We start from the raw sequence: 10,859 nt of genomic DNA on the forward strand, positions 1-10,859 counted from the left end.
TACAATCAGGTCCCAGAAATCGAAAGATAATTATTTATATAATTGATGTTATCGTATTCTGGTTTTATGAGACAAAATTCTCTGTGACATGAATATGTTCTACAATTTAGTCAATTAATTACTTAATTTGAATTTGCAGAAGGGCAATAATGGTATTGCCAAGTTTTCATGGATTACTTATTCTAATGCAATTACAAATGTAGTTTGTATCAATGGATCTGATTGGATGACAGTTAGCGTAAAATTCTCTATCTCCTTGTCTGTAACTAAGGTAGCCGACATTTTGAATTGCTGAATGTATTGACATGTAATTTCTACAATAATAAGCCAAAAAACTCACATGTTGCACCTTACAATCCTCTTTTTATTAAATTTTATTACATTCTGAAGCGACACGGAAGCCAGAAAACGCCCGGTGTTTATGTTTGACGCCGGAAGCATACTTATGACGTCATCTAGTGTTGATAACATCTTTTCGCGGAATTTTCTTTAATAGATATTTTACACTGAAATAATGATTGAAATTTAATAATGAACTTGTTTTGCATTAGAACAGAAATAACTGGATTGTATTTGAAGCTCTTCGGACGTCCATCGGTAGTTTTACTGTCGCAAATACCCGTTTACATGTCTCCGCTACGTGTCGCCAGGTAAACTAAATTTGCGACAGTAAAACTACCGATGGACGTCCTTAAAGCTTAAAATATAATACAGTTATCACTTAATTGAAGTTTCAAGTAATAGGTCACAATTTACCTTTTAATTATTTCCCATTACATTTACATAGAACACGTCTAATTAAACCACAATACAATCAAATGTTGTTTTTCCTAAATGTATTACACGTAAGATGTTTAATTCAATAATATTTCATCCTGTAAGTAAATGTCAGTGCCAACACATGGTACATGTTTATGTTTTTTTATTTGTTCAAACGTCCGATTGTTTTTGAGGTAACTCTGCCTAGGGAAATCTCATTTATATCCGGGATTATATTAAAAGTCAAATAAACATCCTTTTCAAGACAAGTATAAATTGCTGGTCTACGTTTATGTTATCTTAGTTATCAGAAAAATGAGGAAAAGTATGGTACAAGTAAACGTATATTTTACATTGTTTCTTGGGTTTGTTGCTAGTTTAGAGGTATTTATCAATTATGTAATATATCACATAACTTCCACAATCGGACGTATTGACAAGACGACATCTTCAAAAATCAGTCATTTATCGAAATTGTCAGATGATTCCTTCTTAAAGTTATGCTCTTTAATGATTTTTTATTTGTCTTTGTTCTGTTTTTAATGTTACTTTTACTGTTTGGTCTGTTTTCGGTAATACCCATTTGACATGGCTCTGTACTTATACATCCCATCAATTTGATTGTATTATCTTTCTTTATTTGCTGGTGTGCATTGTACATGTGACTTTTCGTGTTTCTTTGGTATATATGACGTGGCTCTGTACTTTTAAACATCCCGGCATTATGTTTTGTTTCTGTTAAAATGCAATTATCTTAATGTGCTATTATGACTTTTGAATACTCTGAACTACAAAATTATTTTTTATCAATCCTGTTTTGTGCTTCATTGTTATATATTTGTTTGTTTTTATTCTGATTAAGATTGTGACACGGTGAAGATGGCTGTATCCCTATTTTGACAATTTTACCTAGTATGTCTGTTTTGTTCACGCATCGTTATAAATATAAGGAATTTGATGCAAATGTCATACAAGTGATATGTTCAGCGCTATAAAACCATGTTCAATCAACCATTTTCTACATTTCAGAATGCCTGCACCAAGTCAGGAATATGACAGTTGTTGTCCATTCGTTTGATGTGTTTTATCATTTGATTTTGCACCATTTGACAAGGGACTTTCTGTTTTGAATTTTTCTCGGAGTTCAGTATTTTCTTTTTTTTTACTCTTTTAATAGATATATATATATATTATGAATGTTAAAATCGTATGACGACCATTTATTGGTGTTATTACCCTTTAATGAAGTTTTGATCTTATGTTTATGTGCCGAAATTTTTAGTTGACTCCTAATTTAAGTTATCTGTTTAGAATGTTCAAAAAGTTTATCTGTTGGTCTTGATCTTTTTTAACCAGTACTCAATTATTTTGCCTGGTTGCGATCTTAAATATAAAAACAAGTATATACACATCATAAAGATTAAAAAAAAAATATTTTGTCGTGATTTTAATCTTGTCCACAATGTTAAGAATGTGTATGGTACGGTAAGTTGAACATTTTTGGTTTTTTTTACAATTTGATAACAAATCTGAAGCAGCAAAATTGGCATCATCATTATGATTATAATTTTTTCGTTATTAGACAAACCATCCATTCCTAAGCCCTTGTCCAGTTTTTACAATTGTTGGAGATTGTGCTTCTAATTATGACATGGAATGTATGGAACAAAAACAATGTCCAACTGGTAATGTATCGTTATTAATATATTAGCGTTCGTATTACATTACTAGAAAACAAAAATTAACCTAATCAAATAATAAGGTTCTCAACTATATGATAAGACAAAATCATTGATATGTTTAGATGTTATCCTCAATAAAACTGGTTTCACAGACAAAATAAATAACAGACGACCAAATCCGTGCCACAACAAACTGAAAATGACACTTAAAAAGAAGAGAGCCGTGGTTAGTGCAACGGACTACTAACACAAAGGTTCCTTGTTCGATTCCCGTTCGGGATGAAAATTTCAGGGACTGAATTTTCGGCTCTCCCCTTGACACCATATGCGAGTATAGTCTTGAGGAAACGATGCTAGTCCGTCGAAAAGGGACGATAAATGGCAGAACCGTGTTAAGAGAGCCATATCTCTTGCACGTTAAGGACACCCCTGTAGATTTCGAACAAAAAGCAGGCTAATGCCGCAACAAAGCGTCACTCGCACCCGCAAAGTGGAAAGGGATTACTATAAGTTGCAAAACTTGTTTCCCAATCTACTATAAATAAATATGTTTAAACTAAATGACACTTGTGTGTTTCAATAGAACGTTTCTGTATGTTATGCGTTCAATATTGTGTTGGTTGTGGTTGATACATAATTAATCTAAAACTGTTACAGTAAAAAACGATATTTGATTTTTATCGGCTGTAATAGACTTCAAAACATTTACTCTAATGCCTAACATAGTTACATATGATGAAACGTTTGACACTAACAGCAGGAGGTAACACTTAGTTCCTTACGTTTACGTTTACATGTACATCTTTTGACTTGAATATGCAAGTTTTTCATGCAAAAAGAATATCCCGGAAACGCCCATGAATATATACAAAGGTGATAAACAACCGCTCTAGAAATTTAGGAAAACGTTTCTTTAATATTTCAAACAATTATAGAGCAACCAGATTTTACATTCACTTTAAAATTCCTTATATTGTTAAATCTATAAGTATTTCATTAGACTATTTCGACTTCATTTTGACATTATAAAACTAAACTGATATATTGAAATATCTAAAAGATATAAGCCTAAGATATTATAAAGATTAATACAGGTTTGAAAATGATTTAGATAGTATTTTTTTTATAGACAACAGTACATCATAAAAAAAACTGAGATTGTTACTTGATTTATAATTAAGTCACACACATGTTTGGAAATGTATTTGTAAATTTATTTTTAGGCTATCGATGCTGTCGTACTTTTTGTCAAAGACGTTGTGCAGCAGTGGTATTTTATGGACAACACTTAGGTTTGTTTCTCTAAAACCAGATTATTAGAAAACATTGTTATTATTGTTGAATTAAAGTTTCATATTTTAACGATTCTGCCACTTTTTGTTTTAACATTTATGTTCACAACTTCAATGTACAAATTCCAATTTAACGTGAAATATCATAAGATAATAATAGGCTTGACGTTGAAAACCTTTTTTTTGGGGTTAAATATGCTTTATTTAAATCGAAACTTTTGTCATTACAGAAATTTGTATGCTTATTTATAAATATCATGTTATATTTTGAGTTTGTTTAATGTTTAGAACATGCACCAGGATAGTTTCCGGGATATTGTTAGTTGTTTTGTTTGAATTGTTAGATATTTGTCATTTCGGAGCCTCCTACTGTGTGATAAAGGTGTTGATAATTTTAACAAGACGTACGATGACTTATAGTCGCTAACTTCTACGGCATGTGTTATTTCGTGGAGTGTTTTCTTAAAGGAAATCATACTACATCTTGTTTTTGAAATATACATAAATCCTTGTTTGTAATACTTGAGAATTATTTCAGATAAGTTCAATTATATGGTAATGTAATCATAAATATCAGCATAACATAAGTTTGTCAAACATATTTCAATATATGTCGTTGTTACATGTGTCTCCTGTGGCATGGTCAAGCATTGCTTTATTGGTAACCCTAACATTTTTCTTAAGTTATTCAAACTTATTTGGGCCTAACTATAGCAATTTCTAAACCAAGCTGTGTTCAATCGGTTTTTTTTTCTAAAAGTTATTTTCGTAGCATCATATTGCGAGGCAGATGGATATACCATACCAGCTATGTTAGTTATGTGTTGACACAAGCGTTTTTAAAATGTGAACACATATGCAATTAAGATATAGAACCTACTGTAAAAGTTTCATTGGATACAATAAATTGTTCAAATATTTTATATGTTCTCTCATTTATTTGCATTATAGTCCTATCATGTAATGTTGCCATTTTAATGTTATATTTAACATTGCCATAAAAGCGGGAGGTTTGGCATGCCACGAAACCAGGTTTAACTAACTTTTTTATATTAAAAATGTCCTATAAAAAGTCAGGAAAATGGTTATTGTTCTATTATAGTTCGTTTCATTGTGTGTTACATTTTAATGTTGTGTTTCTGTTATGTCGTAGTTCTCCTCTTATATTTGATGTGTTTCCCTAAGTTTTAGTTTGAAACCCGGATTTGTTTTATTCTCAATCGATTTATGAATTTCGAACAGCTATGTACTATTGTTGCCTTTATTTATTTGTGTGAATAATCCGGTTGATTTCTTTCATATAAACGCTGCAGCTACTATAAAATACAATTCACTAAAAACTATTCGCATTTTCTGTTACCTCTGTATTTAAGATATATATTATAAGTACTTTGATTGATTTGTTTGCATGGAAGAAAATTCTCGATAATTGAATAGAAAGTTTGTTAATAAAGCAAAATGAATAATTTCACTAATTTAAAATTTTGAAATGTTTATTCACATTTTCATCTTATGCAACGGCGTTAATTGAGGACTTAAAATGTCCAACAAAATAATAACCGGAATTGATGTAGGAAACGACATTTCCAAATTTCAGAAGAAAATGTATGTAGCTGATTATGAAAATGTGCATATCAGATAATCATTTTCAGAAATATGCAAATTTGTGCAAAACATAAGTAAGTTTCAATGTAGACACTCAAATATTGCGAACATCTGAATTTTTAGTCGTTGAATCTGGATTAATGATATATGTCGATCTGAAGGCTCTATCTCATTTACCTTTGTATATTTGCAGGATCTTGCAGCAATAGCTCTGGTACAATGGGTAAATACTGTACTAATGATAAACAGTGTAAAGGATATGAAAGGTGTTGCAATAAAACGTGTCTTAAAGTCAGGAAAGAACTTGTTCCGGTTAAATATCCGGTTAAAAATGCTCCCAAACAATGATGCTAACGTATTATTTTTAACGGAACTAATATCAGTTATCAAAAATACCATTTGAATTTTTTGTTCTGAATTTATAAGTTAATAGCTGTTTATAATTAGTGAAATAAAAAAAAAAAGATTCACTTTCGTGGGTTTGAATAAATAAAGGCATTTGAAAAGATTTACGGTGTTATTTTGTTTTAAAAATGATAGTACAAAGCAACAGGATTCCAACTTTTAAATCCCAGCTTTGTTCTATCAGGGGGGATCTGAGCCGGATCACCCCTACATGTACCAGATATCTAAAAAAAAAAGATTCACTTTCGTGGGTTTGAAAAGATTTACGGTGTTATTTTGTTTTAAAAATGATAGTACAAAGCAACAGGATTCCAACTTTTAAATCCCAGCTTTGTTCTATTAAGGGGGATCTGAGCCGGATCACCCCTACATGTACCAGATATCACCAGCTTGAGTTTTGTTCGTTTTGCATGTTTTCCTTTGTTTTGTAACATTTTGGTGGGAATGCTTAATCCACAATAAGACTTGAATTATTTATACAGAAAATCCTTATTGTCAAAATTTATGTAGACAAAATCTAATGTCTATGCTGGGATTTGAACTCAAGACCTTTAGCATATCAACCCACGACTCAAACCGCTACACCAGGACGACTGGATATGTTAATTTGACATACTTAAAGGGGCACTAGCTGTCAAATCTATGTTCACCGATTCTAATCAAATTCTCATATAAATGAAAATACGTAGCTTCGTTTCGTGTGTATTTGACATTCTCTTCCTTTAAATAACTTTTACACATACAATTTACGTGTTATTCGTTTCAAGCTAAGGGGTTAATTTAAATACATGAATACGGATTCAATGAGGTCGAATTATTCACTTGCACTTGCAATTGGATAATTCATCATCAATGTTTTTTGGTATCTTTTGACAAAATTGAACCTTATTCGCTATTAAAAAGGAATTAGTATTTCACTATTTGTATTTCATTACTGATTGAGCCAAAAAAAAATAATATATTAGGTTTTTCATATATCTCATAGCTAGTGCCCCTTTAAACATCGTGTCCGGGGCTCAATAAAAGTATAACTATATAATAATATAGAAAGTATATATGTAGGATTGTATGGTGTTCTAAACTAGATTTTATGAAATTTAAATGTTTTTTTTTAAATTATCAAGAACAGGTTGGATGGGAAAAAGTTATCCCATTCGGATTTAGTGGGTCAGTCTAAGATCACCCTCTGGACTCCGGGCATCGGGATGATCTTACACTGAAACAATGCGTCCTCACGGGATATCTATTACTGATTATTAAAATATATTTATGAGAGAAAATCTCATATGTACCACGAGGGAGTGAAGGCATATGCACAATTTAAATAAATACACAATGTTACACATTATAATATTAAAAATTTATATACCGGAAGTGAGGAAAGGTGGTATTTCCGCTTTCCTTGAAGCACAATGAATATTGTGTATAAAAAAGAAGAGTTCATGTGATTGCCAATGAGACAACTCTTCGAAAGAGATCATTTGATACAGAAATTGTACATTTAAAAGATACATTTCTTGTCAATTGAGATCGACACCAATCATTAAAGAAAGTAACAAATTTGCTATCCATTACTCTGTAAGATTCTTGATATTTGATAGGTTTGTGTAGATTTCCTATATTGTAGGGGTAGTGAATCAGTGTGACAGGATTATCATTGTTTAACAGATTTCAGTGCTCGCAACTGCTATTCTATGTATATCATTCATTAGTTAAGCTTAAGACCGAAAGACTTTTTTTATGCAGCAATAAACATCACCCGAGAACCTTCTTATCAATTAGCTACGAAAATATGACATTATGTCTTTTATTTCATGTTACGCCCTACGAAAATGTCTTGTCACTTAACATTCTAGTAAGTAAAAAGAATATCGTAAAATAATACTCGTTTTAACACCCTCTTTTAAAAAAATAGATATTCGTATAATCATTAATCCACTCATAGACATTATGGAAAATGTTGACCGCTTTAATGTGAAGATCTGTTAGCTCAATAAGAATAAAATATCACAGAAAATCACACTAAATATGTTTTTTTTCTCGGAAACGGCATCGAATTGAATTACAGTTTTAATTTAACATTTACCAAATACTGAAACATTTGAATATAGTCTTATTGTGACGTTGAGAAAAAAACATTGACGTGTGAAACTTTGACTGTTCACAGTTTATTGTTGTGTTAGGCGACTTTTAAGAATTTAAAACAAACAATGGAAAAAATCAGAGAAAAAGAAAACAATATAGGTGTCGTTATTGACGGAAATATTTAATGTAATAGACAAGTATATGCATTCATAGAAAAACATGATAAAGTCGTATGATACATTATCGGTCAGGTTGCATAACGATTTGAAGCCAGAATATAAGGATAACTTAAACATAGTCCTACAGTTAGAGCATAAGATTGGTTTGCTTATTGGTATCTGTTTGTGTGTGTGTTAGGGTTGTGGTACGAAACAAAGTAAATTGTGATCAAATAGGCTATTTTACGAATTCTCGTTTAGGTTAGAAAGAAATAAAGCGGTTATATCATTTTCAAAAAAGAACTTTTGATACTAATTGACAAATCAGCGCTGTGACAGAGTTGAGCGAATAATATAAGGGTCATCTCCATTTTGGAAATACAATTTTACAAAGTATCATGGGTAAAATAACTGTGCATAGAAAATGTGCAGAATATTTTGTCAAGAGAACCATTACAATTTCCAAAAATGATGATCTTCTTATTTTGGATTTAAATTTTTCTAGGTAACATAATAATCCTGTCCCCCAATAGTCCACATTTTTTAAAATCTAAACGTCTTCCAAAACTAGTAGACTTTATGATATATAAAGTTGGAAGAATCTACACCAAAGCTTACAGAAATCTTGAAAGTTTGAAACAAGTACCTGTTTATAAATATGCATTAATGTTATCATGACTTTGGGTATATTTTTAAGGGGTATCAGTGAACGTTATCAATTATCCTCCAGTTATTGATGGAGTCCCTGTTGCAGAGTCTAAGATTTTCTATACTGTCATTCGATCTTTTTTCTTGTTTTGCCATTGCGTTTTCAGTTTCGACTTCCGCTTTTGAATGTTTATGCTTTTATGCCAGTTAAAGAGCGTATCAAGAATGAGGTACACATATTAAAATGGGTGGTTTTTATATTATATTCAAACAATTCTTTAACGTTTTCCGAAATTTGGAATTAAAAGAGAACAGGTTCTCCTTTAAGTTGTGTAAAATATAATAAATAATTCCCTTAATAAAGTGTTACTGGTTACGAGAAAGCTTTAACTCTTATCAAAGTGGTGAAGTTAAACTCGTCCCTTCTAAACTTTTACAGACGCCATTAGAAGTTGGTTGACCTTGATGTCATATCTGTTTCATAAACGATGACTTAACATAGAAAATATAATGGAATTTGACGTCGTTTCCAAGAGAGAGAAAAGTTTAAATGATTTTACGACTCTTTTTGTGTACTATTTTCAACCAGTTTTTATGCCACCAGCTGTTGGCGAAAATATTAAAGCTATCTACATTTTCAGTAATGTCTGAAGTCTAAATTAAATAGATTGATGATTATACGAAATATAAGATTCTGTAAAAAGGGGTCAAATGAACTCGATACCAGGATTGAAATTTTGTGTTTATGCCAGACAGGGTTATTATCCTACGATACTCTTTTTAAATACTGAATGATAACACATGTTCTTTAGGGGAGCACATGAACTAAAAGAACACTGTAGTATTTGCCTTTCTTATTTAAGCTCGTTAGATGAAGAATGCTACATTCAAATAATGAAACACGCCTTGTTTGTGTCAAGATGTACTGATGAAGGTAATTCCGAAAACAACAGTTGTAAGCACTGAACTCCATATTACATTTTGTCTTGTATTTACATTATATTTTGGAATTTATATGCTGCCATTGTGTAACTGTGCTAATTGTTTGTATTCTTGTCTTTCAGTTTTTGCGTATGTGCTTTGTGTAGTGCTTAGAGTGTCTTAATGGCAGTTTGTTTTTGTTTTTGACATAGTTGTTTGTTTCAAAAGTTAATAAGATCATATGACAATTATGACAATGTGGGCTGTTGTTCCACTAATTTTGACACATTTATTTATCATGTCAGTTTGTTATGCTCGGACATTTTTTGTCGATAAAATCGAATTTTATGCGACTTGGGATGCCTGACTAGCTTTATTTAGTATAAGGAAATTTCGACACCTATTAAACCAGAAATATGACAGTTGTTTGTCATTCGTGTTATGCGTCTGAGGTTTTAATTTTGCCATTTGATAAGTAATTTTCCGTTTTGTTATTATACTTTGTACATGGTGCTTTCGTTGCGTTGATTATTAACCCCTACATCATATTTGTATCAAGGTCACTATAGTTAATATTGACAAAATACATTTGATAGAGTCAAACAAAAACAGGCTGGAAATCAAACAGATCTACAACTTTGATATTTATAATGTTTATGTTTTATTTTAAAATTGCAATAAATTCTGATGCATATATACCAAAAACGAAATAGTGCATTAAGGCTTTGAAAATGTATAAAATTAAAATGTATAAAAATTCAGCGCTATTTCATGAATGATTTAGCAAATTTACGTTATGTCGAGACACGACGTCATATGTACGAATGAAATCTTTCAAGCAAAAGAATATGTTTCAAATCTGGATAAAATCTAGTCAAAATAAGATTTTTAGGTATCATGTTAGATATTATTACATTTATGGATTTTAGAAAGTTAATATGTGGGCTATCTCCTTAGATCTCCTTAGTTAATTTTAACATATTTATTTATAGTGGATTTGAAAACAAGTTTTGCAACTTATATTAATCCCTTCCCACTTTGCGGGTGCGACTCCTGCTTATAGCGGCATTATTCTGCTCTTTTTTTTCGAAATCAACAAGGGTGTATATAACGTTCAAGAGATATGTCTCTCTCTTAACACGGGTGAGCCAGTTATCGTCCCCTTCCGACGAACTATCATCGTTTCCTCATGACCATACTTGTAAATGGTGTCAAGAGAGACCCAAGAATTCAGTCCCTGAAATTTTCATCCCGGAACGGGAATCGAATAGGAACCTTTGTGTTGCTCTAAACACTACACCACG

The 10,859-nt window shown here is 31.3% G+C and overlaps 1 protein-coding gene across 1 annotated transcript; it reads left to right on the forward strand.

Moving 5' to 3' along the window:
* The first annotated feature begins 1,021 nt into the window (after positions 1-1,021).
* Positions 1,022-5,742, forward strand: LOC139510557 (perlwapin-like protein). Its single transcript, XM_071297119.1, has 4 exons — positions 1,022-1,143; positions 2,342-2,444; positions 3,665-3,733; positions 5,532-5,742. The coding sequence occupies exons 1-4, from the start codon at positions 1,075-1,077 to the stop codon at positions 5,684-5,686; spliced, it is 396 nt and encodes a 131-aa protein (XP_071153220.1). The 5' UTR covers positions 1,022-1,074; the 3' UTR covers positions 5,687-5,742.
* Positions 5,743-10,859: the final 5,117 nt, after the last annotated feature.

The sequence above is a fragment of the Mytilus edulis genome, chromosome 2 (assembly GCF_963676685.1).
Source record: "Mytilus edulis chromosome 2, xbMytEdul2.2, whole genome shotgun sequence".
NCBI classification, from domain to species: domain Eukaryota; kingdom Metazoa; phylum Mollusca; class Bivalvia; order Mytilida; family Mytilidae; genus Mytilus; species Mytilus edulis.